The sequence below is a fragment of the Triplophysa rosa genome, linkage group LG7, assembly GCF_024868665.1.
Source record: "Triplophysa rosa linkage group LG7, Trosa_1v2, whole genome shotgun sequence".
Classification (NCBI taxonomy): domain Eukaryota; kingdom Metazoa; phylum Chordata; class Actinopteri; order Cypriniformes; family Nemacheilidae; genus Triplophysa; species Triplophysa rosa.
The window spans coordinates 5,324,749-5,347,461 of record NC_079896.1 but is presented as its reverse complement, the minus strand read 5'-3'; the positions used below and the strand labels follow the sequence as shown (position 1 = coordinate 5,347,461).

The window sequence follows — 22,713 nt, the reverse complement described above, 5'->3', positions numbered from 1 at the left end:
CCTATTCAGTTTGTGTACCTTTCTTCTGTGGAACACAAAAGAAGATATTTTGAGAAACGTCTCAGTGGTTTTGTGTACGGATAATGGAAGTCAATGGGGGCCAGTGTTGTTTGGTTCTACATTCTTCAAAATATCTTCTTTTGTGTTCTACAGAAGAAAGTCATACAGGTTTGAAATGACGTGAGGGTGAGTGAATGAAGAAAGATTTTTCACTTTTTGGTGAACTATCCCTTTAACAAAACAGTTCTTGACCACCATTGACTACCAGTAGGAAAAACTGCTTTATAAATGTCTTTGTTCTGTTGAACACAAAAGAAAATATTTCGAAGTATGTAGGAAAGCAAGCCGTTCTGGGACACTTTTGACTACGATTGTAATTTTTCATACTATGGTTGTCAATGGTGGCCAAGAACTGTTTAGTTGCAAGCATTCTTCCAAATATCTTTCTCTGTGTTCTTCAGAACAAAGAAATGTATACTTGGAACAACTCGAGGGTGAGTAAATGATGACAGATTTGTTATTTTTGGAAGAACTGTCCCTTCAATTGAACTGGATAGTGAAAATGTACATATCAGAATTGAAGTTGTTAGAGAGAATGGATTAAAAGAAAAGATGGCTCCGAATTACAAAGACAATCACTTTTTATCTGCATTAACTGAACTGTGCACAATAACACAAATAGCGTGTATTTAAAAAGTCCATTGTGATTTCACGTTGAATTTAATATCAAAACCAACCCAAAAACGCTCTGTGTATAGGCTGTGTATTTTTACCAAACAAATCCGATGAATGTTTGTCGGGCGGCGTTTATCTCCAGGTAAAGAGGGAATGCATCATAGTGCCTTTGACAGTGAAATAAGGGCCTGTCATAGTCATGTCACAGGGGGAATTAGTGCAGACAGTTGGAGCTGAGATGAAGCATCTCGCTGTATGATGGGAAGCGATACAAGCCCAATTAAAGCACAAGGGACGGCAGCCGAACATGTGGCAGTGATTCACACGCACTCACCTTTGCTCTGTCGCATCCCTTTTGTGTCATGTTCTGTGGATGATATTCTACTCCGCTTGCATCTAGACAGCCATCCGTACTTGGTCACACATGCATACTGCATTCACAGTCCAAACAAAGGTTTTGAAGTAATTCACACTTGAACAGTGTTATAAGCATCCACTTAAACTAGAAGTTGTGATGGTGAATGCTGACTGACTAAATTTGAGATGAAAGAACACACTGGAGATTGCTGTCTTTTTTATATTTGATCACGTTACAAAGCTTTTTGTTTGGAAATTATTTATACAAATTCTCAGCTTAGATTTCCCAGCAGGTAGCCACTTGATTAGTTTGTTATTTTCGTACAAATGCATACAAATATATATTTATTTACATTTATATATTGTTTGCACTCTCTGGTTCCAAGGCTTTTTATTATTATCATTACCCACTATGGAGTCTATTAGCATTATAGTTTCAGAATGTAATATTAAAATTTAAAAGTGTTATTATATGAAGCCAGTCTTTGAAAGCACCGTAGAAGAGCCATGGCGATGATTTATAAACCATATGCAATTTTCTTTACATTGGTTTCAGGGTATTTAAAACTATGGATTGAAAGTGACTAAGATTTGCAAAACGCTATAATGTTAGTTAATGCTCCTGAGGAAAGTTAGTATAAAATGTTATAGAGGAAATGTAGAATTTGTATAATAATGGCACTGCAAAAGTTATTTATTATCTTATAGTCCTTTTTGAAATACTGTTTTCCCATCTCCACAGGGTAGAGAGCAGTTTAAAACTTTGAATAGATGTAGATTAATCTAGTCTTGAAATTTTGCATATCCCGAAGAAATCTGGAAATTATTTGTAAATTTATTATATTGGGTTTGCTTTGGCTAAAACATTTTGAATATTATCGGAGGTACAAAACATATTTACATTGCTTTTGGCGAAAACACATTCTGCAGCCATCTAAAATGAAAGACTTGCTTAGAAAAAGACCCCAGGAAACAAAATTTTGGTTTCTGAACAGGAAGCTTGAAATCTCTCGCTCTGTCTCCTGCGAGCAATGCAAGCTGTTCACAAACCGCAGAGAAGGTTTCAATAAATCTGAACATAAATGGAATTAAATGGATTTCTCAGAAAACAAAAAGACCACTTTGAGCCCCAAACGGTCGTGGTGCTTTTTCCCTTTATGCTACTTGTTTAAATAATGTTTTGAATAATGTGTTTTCTGAAGCCTCTTGTGTTTATTTACGATACACAGATTACCCCCTACTGCTAAAAAACGCTTTTCAGTTTGTTGGAGGCTGAAATACGGCTGATGCTCTCCGGGCCGGGGTGAAAATGTTCGCTCTTGGCGCTTGTTAGTAAGCTAGGTGACCTTTAGAGGGGTTTATGTCTGCAGCAGTCTGGTTTAGTTAGGCTCAGTTCTGGTTCCTGTAATTTTACAGTTTATTTTTAATGTTTGTTGGAGATTATTTGGGCGAAGATCAAGGTTGTAAAGGTCAACCTAACACAATGATAAATGTTTCATTAATTAGCACATCAAGCTCTAAGTGGACAACAATGGAGATTTTGGAGCGTTTTGTAAAAGTGACAAATTCGCCTTAGATGTGTTTTTATATTATGTAAATTATTATTTTAAAAGCAAGTGAAATTTCCTTTATACTCTCTTTCTGGGGACACAGTTTTTGGTGGAAAATGACAAGCAATCCTGCATGTCCATTTGTATAGCCCTTTAGACACTTAACAAACGAGGGATAATGACACAGGGCAGGTGAGAAACATTAGACATGGCAGGGAAGCGATACATGAAACGAGAGGGGCGGGACCAATGACGAGACACGAGAAAACACATGAGAAGTAAAAAACATAAACAACTCATGGCTTTCTCACATAAAACCTAAGGGCTCTGTCCCGATCCTGCCACATGACTAGGAATTCATAAACAAGAAGGTAGGACCGTGACAACAGAATTTTACTTTACAAATTTTTTTTAATTATTTTACAGTGTTGATTTAAAGCAGCCGTTTTTCTGAATTATCTAAATTATAGTTTTTTTCGTCACATTGCTGAAGAGAAAATGTGTGGAATTTAGCTATTTTTTTCCTATGTTATCACAATCACATAGATTGCCACTTGATATCACTACAGCATTTTATAATTGCACCTCCAACAGAGAGTCACCTCTCAAGAAGATCTCAGATCGCAACTGAGAGCCGCTCACCGCAAGTCTAATTGCCTGCGATTGACTGCGTTCTATAGCGAAGGCTAAAAACAGACCACGGGTCTTGATGAAAAGCGATGAGCACGCATCCTCGAAATGTTGTTCTGTATCAATCAACACGATTCTGTTACAGTCCCGTTATTTGAATTAATTGATATGTTTTGTCTGCTTGTGGTTTGACTCTTTAATGGCTTACCAGCGTTGGCCCGCTCAACGCCACCGGCTAATAGCTTGTTTTGCAAGCAGGTTGGGTGTCTGTGTAAGTGGAGCGTGCTGATCGCTGTCTCTCTCTGTGTCTCTCAGCAGGCAACACTCTGCAGAGCCCCGTGTTTACGAAGCAACCGGGCAGCATCGTGTTTCCAGTAGACTCCATGGAGAAGAACAAGGAGGTGGTTTTCAGCTGTGAAGCTCAAGGTCATCCGCCTCCTTTTTACAGGTGAGTTAAATGCGGTGACAAAAACACTAGCGTCTGGTCGTCTGCATCAATGCTTTAGAAAATTGCGATGCAGACACTTTGCAATTGCAAAGATGTTTTTTGTACCAGTGCACATTGGACTGAAAGGCCAAAAATGATCACCAACTTTCCAAAAACTGTCTTTTTAATCAAAGACAGTGTATTTTTATAGATGTATTAAAGGAATAGTCCACCTTCAAAATGAAAATTCTGTCATGATTGACCCTGTTGTCGTTCTAAACCTGTGTGATTCATTTTTCTGCACAACATAAAAGAAGATATTTTAAAACATGTTGGTAACCAAAAACCACTGGTCCCCATTGACTTCTATTGTATGGAATCAATGCCAAGTCATTGGGGACCAACTATTTCAAAGTATCTTCTTTTGTGTTCTGCATAAGAAAGAAAGTCTTACAGGTTTGAAATGACAAGATGGCATGTAAATGATGACAGAATTTTGAAGGTGAACTATTCCTTTAACAAATGTGTATTTGTGTTATGGTTCTGCTTGGGAGTGTTAACTGAGCTTTGGGAAGAATTTGAGGAGGCTCGGCAAAAAATAACACAGCTTGCTGATTCAAGGCCCGGGAGAATGACTGCTATAGTCGAAAACAAAAAGGCATCAACAAAATATTAATAACTGATAAAATTATAATCAATGTATGCTTTATTTCACTTGAGCTTTTAGTTTTTCTTTGCATTTTTGGTGTAGTAGAAAACCCATATACTGTACCTTTAAAGGGATGGTTCACCCAAAAATAAAAATTCTGTCATGAATTACTCTCTAGTTGTTCCAAATCTGTATAAATATCTTTGTTTGGTTGAACACAGAGAAATATATTTGGACAAATGCTTGTAACCAAATAGTTCTTGGACCCTATTGACTACCATAGTAGGAAAAATTACAATGGTAGTCTAAAGTGCCCCAGAACTGTTTGCTGTCCTACATTCTTCAAAATGTCTTCTTTTGTGTTCAACAGAACCAAAAAATTATAAAGTAATTTTTCCTACTATGGTAGTCAATTGGGTCCAAGAACTGTTTGGTTACAAGCATTCTTCCAAATATCTTTCTCTGTGTTCATCAGAACAAAGAAATGTATACAGATTTGGAACAACTTGAGGGTGAGTAAATGTACAGTAGAACACCCTATTTGCAGATGAAATAAATAACAGTGCTGACTTATGGGTTGAGATTCGCTGTCAGATTCGCTTGGTTTTTCAATAACAGGCACTTTGCAAAGCATGCGTTACATTAAGACGGGTTCAGAAAACACTTCATGCTGAAATGTGCCTTGTTAACTGTAAAGGTCAAACTGAAATGACCAGGGACCTTAAAATGACATTCCCCACTTATCTATATGTTATTCTTTTTCTGGTTTTAGTTTAAAATCAGTTATTTTGTACACCTTGACTCGGCAGACAGATTGTTTATAGTGACCCCTCAGAAATACGCTACCTATTATGCAGGTAACCTGAAATTTTATTTTAACCAGAAATGGCAAAAAGGCAAAAGTTACAGATTGCAGCTTTAAACAGAGATAAAGATAAAAAAGTGCTTTGCATAATTACATAAATCCTAATCAGACAGTGGGACCTAACCGAAATACCTTGAAGGTCATTATGGTTATGCATACATATTCATAAAAAATCTAGTTTTATTCTTCCACACAACCTTTGTGACTTATCAATAGTTAAATACTGTATGTTCCTTACTACTGTATTTTAATGAAGTGTCTGGTTCAATAGCTTCAGATTAACGTTTACCTCCCGGGCTGCAGATCCATGTGCTTTTCCCGAATTGATCAAGCTTAATGGAAAGGCTAATGAAGGGCTTCCTGTTTCCTGTCAGGACGGTTGAATCATGGAGCCTTTTGATGGATGTCCCTCTGTTGGCAGGTCTAGTGTCCATCACTTTCAAAGTGCATTAAGTTCATCCTCCCGAACCGCTCTCATCCTGCGCCGTGTCTAATTCAGACTGCAAGCCTAGGCCGTCCTTCCCTGGTGCCTGTTTCATTATACGTTATTTAAGCTCGCGCACAAGCCCCGAGGATAATCAAAGCTGTGACTGTAGTTTTTGAGCAGAGGCATCTGGCACGCGGCCCCCTTCTTGGAAGAAGGTTTTAGTAAGGGATGTGTTATGCGGGAAGATTTAATGTGCGCAACAGATCCTCAGAACGTCTCCTGAGGCAGATGGTGTTGTTCAGCGCCGAGCGATGTCTGAACACGAGCACGTAAAAGTCTGTGCTCAGTAAATGGAGCGTCAGGTTAAAGCTGTCGTGGCTGCGAGGGGATATTGTCATCATGCCTTTGTTTTATTTTGTTGCCAAATGAATCTAACCCTTAAAGGGATACTCCACCCCAAAATTAAAATGTTGTCATCATTTACTCACCCTTCAGTTGTTTGAAAAATGTATACATTTCTTTGTTCTGTTGAACAATAAGCAAGATGTTTGGAAGAATGTTAGCAACTGACAGTTCTGAGGTACCAATGACTACCATAGTAGGAAAAAAACATAATATATTTTTTGGTCTGTTGAACACATAATAGGATATTTTGAAGAATTTAGGAAAGCAAACAGTTCTGGGGCACCTTTGACTTCCATTTAATTTTCTTTTGACTATGCTAGTCAATGATGTCCCAGAACTGTCAGTTGCTAACATTCTTCCAAATATCTTTATTTGTGTTCAACAGAACAAAGACATGTATGGAACAGGTTTGGAACAACTAGGGGGGGGTAATTCATGACGAGTTTCCCTTAAAGAATTACTTTTGTTGGTGTAACTTAATGCTGTCAGGTCATTTTATAAAGTGTTATCTTTAATCTTTTGTGAACACTTGCACAGATCATCGAAATGGCATTTTTATTTATCTTGTTACATTCAGCCTGATTTATTTGTAATTATTTCATGAGGTGGCTAATTCGTATGAATTCCTACAATGTGAATTGTACAAAACATGTATGACTGGTAGAAAAAAGCAATACTGAAGCCCCGCCCCTAATCCCACCCGGCATGAAAGCAAAATGTATAAAATTGAATGGGATTCTACAAATTCGTACAAATTAGCCCCCTTTTAAAATTAATAAGGTTTATTACATTTAAAAATTAAAAAAATTAAATAAGTTTTTAGTTCTTTTAAAGTTGAATTTTGTCAGAAATAGAAATGAATTGGCCTAAATGAAATGTCTTTTTTTTATTATACTACCAGTGTGAATTTATGTTTCTTACATTGAAAACCTTTTGATGGAAAGATGTATGCTTAAATGCATTTAAACTAAAGCTTGCATATACTTTTATACTTTTGCATATACTTACGTGCATTTAAGACCCTATACATTCAATAAATATATTTCATTTTTTCAAACCCTTGATTTTGCGTTGCTGTCGCCACTCTGCTTTAAGAACAGCTTAAATGTTATGGAAAGCAGACTACAAGCTTCCAGACCTGAGAACTCCTTCAATACCATTTTAAAAGTACCCAGGTGGCATGTCATGAAGTTGGTTCAGAGAATGCCCAGAGCGTCAATTATTGTGTTCTATCTATCTGTCAACCATTCATTTATATTTAAGACCACAAGTTAAACCACAGAAGTCCTAAGATGCCAGACTCTTGATCTGAGCCTTGTAACACCCACTGCGTCTGTAGGAGAACAGTGAAGAGGCGGAATAATTGAAGTTTAACAACTTATTGTAAATTATACTGCCAGGCTCACTTCATCTGAAAACGCCAACCTCTCCTTTTACTTAAGACATTCCTCCCTCACTCTACAGACAGCTTCTGATTCACTGCTCTTCTATACCTCGGCGCGAGACATGAAAGAGAGCTGAGAACGCTACAGCGTATCCTTGCATCACCTCCACGCGAAGTTAAGGAAGAATTGTCAATCAAAGTGTTGCCCGTAGCCATAGTTATAGCAGCAGATGGGATACGGGTATATTTTTTTACCGGATACAAACAGTTTTTGACATGCTGTCATATAACAGAATTCTCATTTGGGTGCTGATAATTGATCTTTAGAAATGAAGTTGTAACATTTCTGAGGGAAGAAGGTGATATTTCTGGCCCCATGATGAAACAAGAATGAAGTATTGTCATAGTGTGAACATGCAAATGTATCACACACACAAAAAAACTTGGAGATAAAGAAAACAACGCAGGCTGTCTGTGACACGGACTGGATGTTTTGTCACTCAAGATGGAGACTGTAGGTGGTGAAATTTCCATTTCTTACAGGGGCGGGAGTTAGTAATAACTGTTGACATGCACTCATAACATTCTCTTGTTCTCTATGCAATGTTATTTTATATAATTAGATGTCATTGCACCGATGTAACATTGCAACATTTCTTTTGCGAGTTTAATCACACCACAGATATTGTGGTGTCATTATTCTTAATTCTAAGCATGCTTTTACACTTCAAAAACCACCAGCTGCTCTTAAAAAAGTATTTCAACAAGAAACTCAAGAAATGTTAGTGTAAGAGACATTTGGGTTATTTTTACTAAGAACTTACATTGAGCTGAAAAAGCCAACCCGAAACTAACAGAAATCAGCAATAAAGTATATCTTGGTGTTTTTAGACATGTTTCGAATATATGTCAGTATATCTCAATATACAGCCATGGAAAAAAATTAAGAGACCCTTCCAAATTTTCATTTAATCAGCATTTCTAGATGTATTGTGGCCATCCCAGTCCAGTGTCTGTTGAATTTCAACAGACCTTAAAAATCAAACCTCAGGAGTGACATAAAGTCATCCAACAGTCATCCACGACAAGACACATGAAAACTGTGATAAAAATACATCGTTTTTGAACATGAACTTGTTTTTTGCAACATTTGAGGTCTAAAAAAACAGAGAATCTTTTCTGTTATTATGACCCATTTCTCCAGTTTTCATTATAAATGCAAATAGAAACTTTTGGTTTGAAATTTGGGAGAAATATTGTTTGTAGTTCACAGAATGAAAAAAAATGAAAATAATTTTGAAAGGGTCTCGTATTTTATTCGCTGCTGTATATCAATATAGCTCAGAAAGCTTGGAATTGTCACTATTTGAATTGTGTAAGGCAAGAAGTAAAATACTGATGTAAAATAATTTTTTTAGTAGTTCATAAAACAAACATTAGAAACATGAGAATATCTTGAGGTTGCTTATTTTTATGTCATCAACCAAATCACTAAAATAGATTCTTTTCTATATATTCGCCAACCCTAATTATTAAGGAGCATCCAATTTATAAAGCCTTCTATTCCAATACTGCCATTTTTTAAAGTCTATTACCGACTGTGGGCTGAAGTGTCTTTTGTGTTTTTGTCATTGGAAAACAATAGGTCTGCTGAAATGCAACAATGAGAATGCACCATCTTAGATTTGGAGATTCAAATTAGCCTCAGGAGACCACGACGAAATATTGAAAGAAACAATATAGAGCTGCATCCATATTACTTATAAGGTTAACCTTCACCTGCATGAACCTCCTGATGTGAAGAGTCATCGTGTGTAAATGACCTTGTTTACAGGGGCATTAGGGAGATTCTGTTTTGTTTAGGAAAATAAGAAGCATTTGTATACAAATGTGAAAACCAGCAAAGAAAACAAGACGTGGAACTGCAAACGCCATTTAGGAAAGTCCAGTAGCAATGTACCACATGCTGAACTGGATATTTTAGCATTGACTTACTCAGCTTTAGTTAAAGCTCCAGTGTGTAATTTTTGTTGTTTCTACAGGAGCCCTAAACGGACAAACTGCTCTACAGAGCGTGTTTCATAAATACGTTATCTCCTCCGGCAAAAAAGGGAAAATGTGACGACATCTTGGTTCTGTGTCAGCCACCGTAGTGCTTCAAAAAGGGGGAGGGATGGAGTGAGCGTTGGTTGCAATTCACAACCTCACCAATAGATGCCACTAAATTTCATACACTGGACCTTTAAAGGAATAGTTCATGCAAAATGGAAATTCACCAATTTGTGAATGGTTGTTTTGCATTACAGTTGGTTAGGATGCAGTTTAAGGTTGTTTGTTTTACCAGGCTGGGTTAAACATTTATTTTATTTCAGCAGAGACGGAGTAGGAAGAGAGGAAAACTTACAGAGGAAGTGAGATGTTCCATTGGGAGGATGTGAGAGAGATGATGTATTAGTTATTGATGACAAACCATGCAAGGAGATCAATAAAATGTTTCTATTTCTGGCACTGCTCCATACAACAGCATTCAACATTTTTGTCTTTTTTTTAAAGGCAACACTAACTAATCATATTTTTAAAATATCAATCGGTTTCTTGTCATAAGTTATATGCACACACTCACTTAAATATATTAGAAGCTATATTATTGCAGACCTCTCAAAGATGCATGGCTTTCATATTAAGATAATAATATTGACCATACCCAACCCTTAATCCTACCTCCAAACTTCCACACGAAATCCTGTCGATTATTATTAAATTCAACAGAAAACTTGATTTATGAGCCTTTCAAATAGAAAGGAGCACTTCAGATGTCTTCCCAAGTTTGATTTTAATATGTTTAAGTGTATTAGTGTGGACATATTTAATAATATGCTTTTTCAAGGCAAACATGTATACACACACACACACTTCGATATATCCTCTTCACCCACTAAACACTACCAGTGCCAACAGTGAAAAGATATTTCATACACCGGTTTATATATGAACCATGGGTTTAGGGCTCTAGAAAGATGAAACACTGAAATTTGACTGTGTATATTAATATGGCTTTCTGATAAGGTGTGTCTTCAACTGTTATTTTAAACATACAGTATATCCTTCAATAATCTCTGCAAATCCCCACCTTGATGACACGCCAAGTGCAATGCCATGGTGTGCGCTGCCTGTATTTCATTTAATTGGTCTTCTGCAATGATGAAGCTCAGATTTGATGGTGTGCGACTTGGTGTCCAACAAGATGAATTGTCACAAACCGTGGCATTGTGGGCATTGATCTTAATATAGGAAGGCCAACAGGCCTCTGGATTTGCAGGACTGGTTTCTTTTCATTTAGCAAACAAGTTTTATGCTACTGTGTTTTATTTTACAGTGAACTAATTGCAGGGACAGTCCCTTTGGAGTTAGTGTAGTGTGCTAAGTGCTTTACTCACTGGTCTAATGATACGTGTGGATCTTAGCAACTCTGTGGAGTTCACCAGTTGTCTTCCCGTTGGATCACACTCGGAACTTTTGTTTCACCAGCCCAGATTTGTACCCAGGCTGCCAGCACTCGATTGGCACGTCGATGCAAAACAATTTCGCTCGAATGTTAATATCACCGCAGTGCTTGCTTCCTGCCATATGTTTTCTTATTAAACTTTACTTTTAAGTAAAGCTCAGCCACAAGTTTTGTAACATTATTTTAGCAGCCAACATTTTTAATAGCTACTCAGAAATAAGGTATATTCATTTAATATTATGAACCGTGGCCTCAAAGGTTTTTGGACAACCAAGCCATGCCTAAAAAATGTCACGTACTTCAAATTACTATCAAAATTGTATTTATTGTCTTAAATAAAAAAACAGATATCTTTTGGGGAAATCTAGGTGCCTAATTTATCATTTTTAATAATGCCACTTTTTATCTATAAAAGTTATATTTTATCTATAAAAAGTGACACTTTATCTCATTTATGACATAAATATGTCCAAATACTCATAGTTAGTTTATAAGACTATATTTCATAGTTTCCAGTTATATTTTATTCATAAACGTAAATTTCTGAGAAGAATAGAAATGAATTAAATATTAACTGACACACAGTAAGAGTTTAGACCTATTATACAGCAGTTTAGCTGTATTAAGAATTTGTTCATGGAGAAATGAAAAATGTCAGGAGAAATATTTGCGTTGTATTCTTTTGATGGCATACTTTGGTATCATTGTAAATCTGAGCACAGATTAAGACATCACTGAGACTTCTTCTGTAACTTCTCTCAAGAGTAAAATCTAAGACGCAAGGGGCTTCCTTTTTCTCCCATTTAATCTTCACCGCTGTCTGAACAACTGAGACATTTAAAACATTTGTCTGATTTCGTTTTCCTACAGGTAGTTTCACCAGATGTTCTGTTTCCCAGTAGATATTTGCAGTTCTTCCTTTCTCCAGCTCTTATCTAAAACATGCTCCCTTGCCTTGTAGGTGGAAACTTAATGGAACCTTGATCAACCCTAAACCTGGATCTCACCACAGCCTCTCTGGAGGCAACCTTCGCATTTCCCATCTCAACAAAGATGAGGACGCTGGGACCTACCAGTGCCTCGCATCCAACTCCTTCGGGACTATCGTCAGCAGGGAGGCCAGTCTAACCTTTGCATGTAAGTCTCTGATTTTGATCAAACCAGCAGAACATCAAGACCTGACAGTGTGAACCTGTATGCTGGCCCTTGTTTTCCCTGCAGATAACATGGTAAAAATGGAAATGCATGTACATCCCTAAGGAGAGCCTGGCATACTGGATAGGCCTTTTCTTTATCGCTCTGTCACACACACACTTGTATTCAGGTTGTTCAAGGGCCAGATTCAGTGTCACAGTCACCATTTATAGAGACGGATAATGAGATGAAATAAATGAGGTTCAGGTTTTGCACCACTTGTTACGGTTGTTTTGAAAGTCATGACTGGCAGCCAAATACTAACATAAAACTAAAGTAAAATCCACCAAATTAAGCATTCAACTTAAAATCATGTGACAACAGTGAAGCATACTGTTTAGTGTAAATACTAATATAGTCATTGTCAGTTACCTTTATCGGTCTTGGTGTAATCTGCACCGATTGGTTGACTCGTCTTAGCATACAGCATCACTAACAAATAACCGATTGGTCTTTCCAATTGAATTCTGATTCGCCGCATTCCCAGCAAGGCCATTTCTGATCCGACGGTGTTGGCATCCCCGAGCAGGAACAATCCAATTCCTCGGAGGAAAGGGTGGGGGGTTACTGACAACATAAGACGATTGGCTGACAGATCCATCAATCGTCTGTCTCTGACCTTACTAAGCTTCGGTTGTTGTCGCATGGTGGGGGCACGTGTCTCTTACAGCTTCACATCCATCTTCTTTATTACGCTCTCCATAGCTTAATTAACTCCGCCGCATGATGGAGTGCTGCGGGTTCAAGAGAATAATTTAAAGGGCAGCTGATGTTATTAAATGGGATATTTTCTAATTTGGTGTCTAATGCTGGAGAATTTGTCGGAGGCGAAGGCGTGCATGAGAATGCGTAAAGGTGAAGTCGAGAAGTCACATCACCAACTTTAATTCTTCAAACGTTCTAATGTGGTAAAGTGGAGACGGAGCTCTCGGTGCTTTAGACCACATCGTAAAGCAGCTTTTAGAGAGCCCATAAAATCAAACTTGAGTTTTGCGGCTTTTAGTCCATGTGTTTAAATTTTAAGGTCATCTACGTGTCGTTTGGAATTTGATGGGCCCTATCGTACACCCCCGGCGCGATCCAGGCGCCAGGAGCGACGCGAGCGTATTATGCTAGTTTCAGTCCGACGCAGTTATCGTAGCAAATGCATTTGCGCCCATGGGCATGCTGGTCTGAAAACGAGGTGTGTTCATGCGCATTGTTGGCACGTTGCTATTTTGAGGAAACCGAAATAGACTGCGCCACTGAAACCTGGTCTAAAGTCAATGGCACAATATGTTTTTGGTTATTTAAAGAGCATAGGCGCATAGTAATAGGCGCATAGTAATATGCGCCTATAGGTGCGTGCACAGCGCTCGTACATTCTGCTCATTACACACAGAGGGACACGCAGCAGCACACAAACATGCCAAATATTAAAAATAAATGGACTACAAGATTATTATCATGTACATAAGGATAAAAAATCCAGCTTGTCCTGTAAATGGTCTGGTCATGCGGTTTAACCTCACGCACGAGCAGATGCGTTTCCTCTCTGGAGAAGCGTTCGGTCTTAGCTCTTGCAAATTCCGCCATGTAAATAGCAAATCCGCCGTGGCGCGAACGAACTGGCTCTTAAAGGGAATGGGAGATGAGACTCTGATTGGTTTACTGCACGTTTTGCCCAAAACACACCCATGATTCATTAAGAGAATAGGGACAACCCTTTTAAACCATGCGCCTGGCTCGCTGACAGTTTTTCCTGTCCTTAAACTAGCAAAAGTGGATTCGGTAACCCCCACTTGCGCTCTGTGCCATGTGCTTTAGACCATGCGCTTAGATTGTTAAAATAGGGCCCGATGACTCGTCTTGCACTTATGGGCGTGTCCAGTTGTTAGTCCAATAAAATACTGTATAAAAATTCCCATTAAATTAAAAATATCAATTTTATCAAGTTATTGTAAATAGACAACTGGCAGCTTTCTGCTAGTGCTGAGTTAAGAAAATAACAGGTAGTGTTTGAACTGGTTGTGTCTTACAGACTACATTTGTCTCTAAACAGCTCTGCCTTTTCTTTCCGAATAAATGTCTGTTGAAAATCACTTAATGTGTGAAAATACGTTTACAGTTACTTTGGTGTAAGCTTGTACGGTGCTTTTGTGTGCTTTCAATTGATCAATAGTACAGGTTATAAAAGAGACTTTCATTGAACGTTATAAAATGTTTTTTTTTCTCATTCCCTCTGAATAGGATTGGATGAATTAAGCAGATATTGAAAGGCTTGTCAGTAGATGCATAGGAAATGAGAAAAATTGTCAGTTTCAATGCGACGGTCCCTAAAGCAGTAATTGCATTCTGGGAATTGCAAAATGTTTTTAATTAAAACGCCACTGATAGAGACGACCGTGTGCTGCGTCTTAATCGTATTTCACATATACAGCTTTTTCGTTTTCATATTTTCTGGGGTCTTCAAGAAGACCCCGGTTGTAATGTGCCATAGCAATTAAAGGCCCTGTGACAAATAAGGTTATGCATTCTGTATTATAACAAAAATTTTGGTCTCAGGAAGAATAGAGCATTTTTGCAACTTTATCTCATTTGTTATTTTTTTGGAGATACTAGGGGCTAGTTGTCACAGGGGCAAGTTGTCACAGAGGCTGCAACTCTCTCATACTACGACAGTCCAGTCGTAGTATGAATACTTTTTGCATGTTGGTTTAAACATTAAGTGACATTTTTTTGGGATAATAGCTTTTTGTAGCTGAAGTTTTTCAAAGTATGAACAAATAGAGAAATGGTCTTTCAAAAATAAATGTATTCTGAGAAATTTGAACAGGAGTTCAAAGAGTGACAGGGAAAGAGAGAGCTTGAGACACTGTTAATCAACAGACGCAGAATATCTTCAAGGATTTCCTTTTATTCTGTCCCATTTGACAATGAGTAACAGCTGGATTTTTCCTGGCAGTCTGATGAGAGCGTTTCATGTACTTCCTGTGGTGGGAGGGTCGTGTGAATCACCAGTCTTCATAAAGACACAGCGGCTTACGAGAAGCACGATAAGTTATGCTGGCATTTAAAAATAGCCCACGGCATATGATAGTCAGGTTCATTTGGATTACTGTACATCCCGTCAGATAGCTTTGGAGGAGCTCGAGGTTCCTCAGCGGCCTCGTTTTTCTTCATTCTCAGCTGTTATGGATTGCAGAATGGGAAATATCACATGTGACGTTAGGTTATGGCTACAGTACAACCTTTCTCATTCTTATTTCCAAATCTGTTTCATACCTGTTATTCAGGTGAAGAATATTATTATAATGTGATAAGTGCCAAAGCTTAATTGGGAATTGTAGAGTGAATTGGGAATTGAATGTGTTTCAGTTTTTTTTTTCTCAAGGACTGATTGAAAGTACAGTAGATTTACTTTTTTAATTTTGTCACCATTTATCCTGATGGTTGGTATGAATAAATTGTATACAGGTATGTATATAAAGTGTCCAGAGTGTCCTATGGTGTGACAGCAAAAATGTGGAAAAAAACAGTTATAATATAAAATAGCATGATAGAGATTTGTCTTAATTTTGAGTTTTTATTTTACGTTTGCTGTCACACCAGGACACAAAGGATGGCTTATTTGTCAAGTACCAAGTTGTGTAATAGATATATATATGTGTATATAGTATATATCAATGTAAATATAATGTAAATTATAGTATTTATGTATATAAATTAATTATTATTTTTAAGTATATTTCAAGTTTAGCTTAGCTCTAAGGGCAGAATTGTAATAACCTATAGTAAATAGTACAGTATACTATACTTTTAATAGTAAACTAGTATATACATACATAGCATATAATTATAGTAAATTTTAAGTATATTTCTAGTTTACATTTAGGATATTTCTAGTTTATCTACTGCAGCTTTGCTCTGAGGATAGATATACATAGTATTAAACTATAGTAAATAGTACAGTATACTATATACTTTTAAATAGTAAACTATAGTATAATAAAGTAGGATGTAAAGTAGTAAGCTAAAGTAATATTTCACAAAACCTACTTTGGATGTTGTTCACAAAGTAAAATGTTCATTTAACAAATATCTATCTATCATGGTAATTATAAGGATTTTTGGTTATGTGCATGCGTTTTCTACATTGATATTGTGTAACACTGCATTTTCTTAGCATGAGCTGCCTCAGTGATGCCATCTGGATCAGCCCAAACGGCGATGGGATGTATTCTTTTGTAAAGTTGTCCTTGCAAGCAAGTGGTTGATGCTGCATGCATTATGGCACATTTCTTCAGGGGAACTAGAGAAGGGAATGCTTTCAGCTGTGTAGTATTGAAAGAAGCATGTGATGAACTCCTCTCTCTGTTTTGTACCGCACACAGCCATTCTTTTGAAAACCCTTCAGTTGCGTGCTATCCGGAGGAAAACAGCCCCCTGAGTACTTTAAACAACAATAGTCCCTTTGCTCTTTTTGGTTTGCGTAGATGGAATAGCCAGCAGCACCTCTTGTAACCCCCCACCACAGACACGCAAAATAAATAAATAAATGTAGTCACATGAAGATGCAGTTGTCAGTAAGGTAAACCTCCAGCGATGTGAACCGGCCCGCCTCGCACTTTCTCCGCGTGACCATATGTCCCCTCTCAAAACCACTTCGGCTTTTATCTCTATCCAAAATATACCCAAAAAGACATTCTTTTTTTTCTCTACTCAAATTAATTCACTACCTTAGATGTTGAATGTGTTTGTCCACTTTGTTCTTGTAGGCTCTCAATTTTATGGCTTCTGTTTGGCTTTTATCTAACATCCTGTGTTTCATTGACATGAAAGTGCCAGTCTGGCCCTTTGTTGCCTTCCCATCATCCCGAGATTGAATCCAATAGGCTTATAATCATGAGTGCCCAAGTGCTGTTTTTTGGGGGGGGTTTGGTTGTTCGTTTTTCGTTGTATAGTTTTTACATTGGGTTTCTGCTTGAAGTTTAGTCACATTTAACTTAAAGAATGATACTACATTTTGAGATTATTTGGCAACGTAATATTAACACTTCTTGGGCTGGGCATGGCATGCATGGTGCTAAAATGTGTGTCATCTTGCTATAGTGTTTAAAATGCAATAGAAGTGTTATTGTTTAATAATATTTTTCATTTGTCTTGTGTGTTTCAACTTAATTTAATAGTTAAAAATGTTGAAGCTGCTTTCACTCTGCTGTCAACCTTATTTGTTTTGAACATTTTTTTTCTTTTGCTTTGCATCCAGTTCTATGTAAAAAGACAACTAATAAAATGTATTTACTGTATGGTTAGCCAGAGATAAGCATAATCACCGGGTTATTTAATATACAAACTTGTTCATCGTACTAAATTGTGTGATGCACCTTTCCTGTGACATAAAGTTACTCATATTGTGATTTTAGTCATACCGCCCACACCCTACAGTACTGTTATTATTTTATACTCATAACCCAAATCATTTTCTGGAATGTGAAATTCAAGGCCTCACTTTCACTTGTATCTCCCACACACCTGCGTCCCTAGTTCATATCCCTGCTGTATGCAGCATTTCGAGTTTCCGAAATAAAATAAAAATAACGTGAAGTAGATTCGAACAGATACCGAAAACAGAAAGAAACAGAATTTCCGCAGAAAACAAAGAAGTGTGACATTGTGTCACATTAATATGAACAAATGATGAATAATTAGCAAGCCTCCTTCCCGGCTGTGCCCCGACATTCATAAGGCTAATTAGCCTGCAAGTATTACAAGTATTAACAATCTGTCAATAAGCTTTATACAATTCATTACACATCTGTGACTTGAATTCATTGCGATGGCCTTTGTAAACCGAGCATTTGGTGCGCTTTAGGGAAAAAGGCCCAGCTGTCCTGATACAGATTTTGATGTGTAATTTTAATTTAAGCACTGCTTGCATTATAAAAGTATTTTCCAGCACAAAGGACATTTAAAGACACAACTTAGACCAACGTTTGAAATCAGCACGGGCGTAATTGTAATTTAGTCTAATTCCTTATCGCTTTTTTTATCAAGCGTTCAAAATAAAATAACCAGCATGTTTTCAACAGCTCATTGGTGCTGTCTTTCTCTCTCTCTCACTAGCCCGGTGAAAAAGCAATTACAGAAATTACTCCTTCATTACGAACCGCTCATTGCAGAGGTGTATGAGGTTTACCGCAAAGTCACATATTAATGTGGAAAATGCCAGAGAATTGCTTTCCGTAATAGAAGACTTGTATTTCAGATTGCTTCTGGCTCCATGGGGTTAAAGGGAAATTTATGTTTTAAGAAATAATCAGGCAAAGCCTTCTAATAGACTTGTCCTCTAGCCAAAATGACACATCCTTGCTGACCTTATAGTTCTCTTTATAAACCATCAGGCTCCATAATTTCACATTTAAATCAATCCCGGAAGCAGAACCAATCAGTGGCTTGTGTTTAGGCTTAAGTGGTAGCGGGGAGTCTAGAAGATTTAGCATTGATTTGGCCCATAAAGAGCATCTTCACTGCATCTGTGCTCCGGGTGACACCGCAGAGCCATCAGAGGCCAGGCTAATGTGGGTTAATTCTTCTGATTTGTGCAATATGTGCCAATAAATGTCTCTTGCGTGCGGTGTAAGTATTAAGAAATAATAGTTACCACTGCTTATGACAGTCTTGTTTAGAATGGACAAGAATATTCAGTTTATTATAGAGCTCTCGATAATTGGTCCCAAAGTTGTGGCGACGTGTCCAACACAGCATGCAATTTCCCTACTAAAATTGTATTCATTGATTTCATATTTTTAAGAGTTTTGTACTGGTTAACAAGGGAGATGACGTGTCAGTTAAGAGCATGATTGGGATGAAGTGTTAGACATGTGATGTAAATTTCCTTTATGAAGTAAATATTATTAATATATTTATATAAATATATTATAGAATATATTCATATAATAAAAATTATTTGTGAAGTAAATTTCTAAACAGAATAGTTTGTATATATTTGTTTGTAATAGTTTGTTATAGTTGACCAAATCATGCTGACATGCTTAAAATATTATTATATAATAGTACTTTTTACTGTATATGTAAAAGTCTTTAACTCTAAAAACAGTTGTGTTAAAAACAACACGTTTTGTGTTATTTTTAACTCAATTTGAGGTGTCCCTTTTATTTATTTAATGCAAAATAAACACGGAATGTGTTGAAATGACACATGATGTATATAACACATAAATAACTTTTATGAGTGTAGACATATGCTTAAATAGGGAATCAGTTTTTTACATAAAAATATAATTGTTCAAACATAAGTTTGATTCATTACAAACCTATTTTTAGAATAAAATTATACAATTAAAACTTTATTGAATGAAAATGATTTAGAAATGAATGACTTGAATGAAACATTTCTATCAATTCTATAATGAAGATGATAAATTATGAGAAATTTTGATATATTTGGGGTTCATAAAAATGTATCTATTCTATGTTGAAGGTGATAAATTATAAGACATTTTGATTTATTTTAGGTTCTTAAAATGAACTTTTGAACGTTTTGTCAATTTATTCTCAAATATTTTTAAATGTAATCTACCATTGTCATTTCAAATAGTAAAATACATTAGTAGAAGTGTTTGAAGAGATTGAAATGTTTGTGACTTTCAGAAATGACAAAGTTCTCATATAACACATGTATTTCACATTAAATTAACTAGTGACGGTGTGAAAATTGCATTTGAAGAGAGTTTATGTTCATGTTTCACAGGGTCAGAAGTGTCCATAGTCAAGAAGCACGCAATTATTTTGCGAGAAGCTGTATGATGAGGCTTTTTCTTGAACATGAGTGATTCGAGTAAACAGCATGCTGAACTTTGATGTACAATCACTTTGAGCAAGATGACAGCAGGGGCTGGTGAAGCTGACTTTACTGTTTCGAATTCAAAAGCTTGCTGGTCTCGCAAAATTTTTTACATCAGCATCTGTATTTTTGATCCTCGAATTGCAGCACGGATGGCATTAAAATCCCTTCTCCATGACCCAATTCAGATGTTAGAGACCAGTTTTGCTTCAGGACCCAGATTTTACATTGGACATGGAGTGGTGACCCAACACGGTGCCAAGATTGTAGAAACATTTCAGCGTATTTAAAATTTACAGCATTTGCCTGACAATAAGTAGTATTGACACTGACTACAAATAAAAGTTAAAAATAAAAAGTAGCTAAGACATTTATTAAAAGATACACGTAAAAACGTTAGTATTGTGTTTTTTAAAACATAAATAGAACTTGTTTTCTTTGCCGTATTCAAGATCTGCAAACATTGCATCTATTTTGTTATTTTGACCATCTTAGACCAGCTTGAAACTACCATGTTCAAAAACACATCTTAAGCTGAATTTTCTAGCAGCTTTTTTTAATTATCGTGCGAACATTTTTCATGTCATCCAACCTGTCTATGTTGGCATCTGGCTAATTTGGCTAGCTTCTACCAAGTGACAGATGAATTTGCGCCAAAAAATCAGTAGCATTTGATTGGACGCTCTGCCTTTGAAGCCAACATCAAAAGATATGGAAGGTTTTCACCCTTTCAAAAGTTGATAATCCAGTTCATTTTGCTGTCATAGGGATACATGGTTACAGTATATGCAGGGGCGGATTAAGGTGGTCAGGGGCCCCTAGGCTGCTCTTTGGATGAGGCCCCCCTTAGGTGGCTTTCAGGTGCCTTTCAAGTTTGCAGTTTGCATGAAAAATGTAAAAGCTGTCACGCAAAATCAGGTGCGCACCAGGGAACCGAACCATGTGCATTAGCCGATTACAATGTATTTACTTCAATAAAACACATGTAAGAGATGATAGCGTTTATAATTTACCTTGGATTTGAGCAAGAGTGAGCCTGCATTGTTTTGCGCGTTGCGAGTGGAATCAGAGCGACAAATGAATGGTAATACGATGTTTCCAGATTTAAAAATAAATTATAAATAGTCTGTTTGCAAGCAGAGGGGCTGTGTCCACTGAGGTGTTTCTGCCGGGGTACGGTGTGTTTTTTCAATTGTTCCAATGGAAAGGCACGTTTTTTGAAAACGCAAGCAGCTGGCGTTTTTTTTTTCGCTCTCAACGCAGGGCTCATCAGGTGAATAAAAAACACAATATATTGACCCATGTTCTGTTTACTATCATGTGTCATGCACGTTCGTGATGACGTAAGATGAATGCAAACGTGCCAGGGTTCGATAGAATCAAGCTGAGACACAAAACGCAGCGAGGGCTGTCAGAACAATCGCACTCGGATACACACACATCAAATACTACAGTGTTTCCTCTACATTCCTGGTTACTTTGCAACGGCAAACACCACGAGAACGCAAGCTCCAGTTTTATACAAGTATACACGAAATATGAACGGCCCCTAAAACATTACTGAGACACAAACAACTGTGCATTACATAAACTGTGTATAAAACAAAGCCATAATTAAAAACCAACCTGTATAATATGCTTGTCATTGTAGAATAACTCCCTGAAATATTACCAATGACATGATGAGCTAATTTCTGCAACAGCTAAGGATCCCGCTGCAGTTGTTTCAACCGCAGCACCGATGTTAGCCAATGCGAGCTGCCAGTCCTCCTTCTGCTATCTTAGTCACGTTGTTCTTTTAACCTTTGTATTTTCCGTTTTTGTACATTCTTTCAGACATTTTGCCGCTATGCCGTCTAGCAATAGCAGTGACGTAAATGAAAATGATTGACATGATTTCACCTGCAGCTGATTGGACAGATATGACCCAAATGTCACATCTGTCCAATCAACGGCTTATTTTTTGTTATATTTCTTATGGGCCAATGAGGGTGTATTTTTTGTACCCGCTGAAGTAAATCAAAAATCAAAAATCTTGCCAATCAGAGCCCCCTAAACAGGTGGGGCCCCTAGGCTGCAGCCTAGGTTAATCCGCGCCTGAGTATATATGGTTAGTTGCATTTTATTATTTACATTTAGCATTGTTTTGCCTCACATCACAAATGACCTGTGACCCAATTTTGGGTGGTGACCCAACAGTATAGATGTGGATTTCATTTTTAGTCTGGGATTAAACAGAAAAGTTCCTGAAACGGCACTATTTTTTACGTATATCTAGAAATCTACAGAGCAAAGCATTCGTTGTAATTTATATGTCCAAAACCGATCTTTTCATAGTTGTATCATGGTTCTACTGTATAATTGTTATTCATTTTGTCTCCAAAAACAATAAAAGATTCTGAAATGAAGCGCTTTTCAGCGGTCCCCACCTGAGACTTCGCAAGGCGCCCATCCATGCATTCGATCTGCCTGTACGAATTACCTTTCCCAAAGATTTTCGACAACAATTGCGCAGGGGAACGAGCAGGAAGCTGTTCTGACTTGTTATTGTTTTCTGTCAATTGTCAAACATAAATTAGTTTCAAAGGAAAGGGAATTTAAGGTTCTGATGCACTTTCGGAATGGCTTTGTAATGGTTGCCGGCGCATTTTGTGATGAATAAAACTGAAAGGGGGCCTGATAACCGCAGGAGCTATTAAAATCACTCGTGTGTGGCTCGCGCTGAACGGAGCGTCGCCGCGGTTGGGGCGCAGCGGAATGCAAGAGCGCTCTTCTGTTTGGAGGGACTCATTGATTTTG

General features: G+C 37.3%; 1 protein-coding gene across 3 annotated transcripts in view; it reads left to right on the top strand.

The window, feature by feature from the left end:
• cntn4 (contactin 4) overlaps window positions 1-22,713 on the top strand; it is a 133,226-nt gene that overhangs the window by 39,518 nt on the left and 70,995 nt on the right. For 2 of the 3 annotated variants that reach the window (XM_057338897.1, XM_057338896.1), the window contains exons 3-4: window positions 3,528-3,660; window positions 11,836-12,011. In XM_057338897.1, coding sequence (XP_057194880.1) covers window positions 3,528-3,660; window positions 11,836-12,011 — 309 coding nt within the window. The remainder of the gene's footprint in view (window positions 1-3,527; window positions 3,661-11,835; window positions 12,012-22,713) is intronic. The other variant, XM_057338898.1, reaches the window with a different exon arrangement.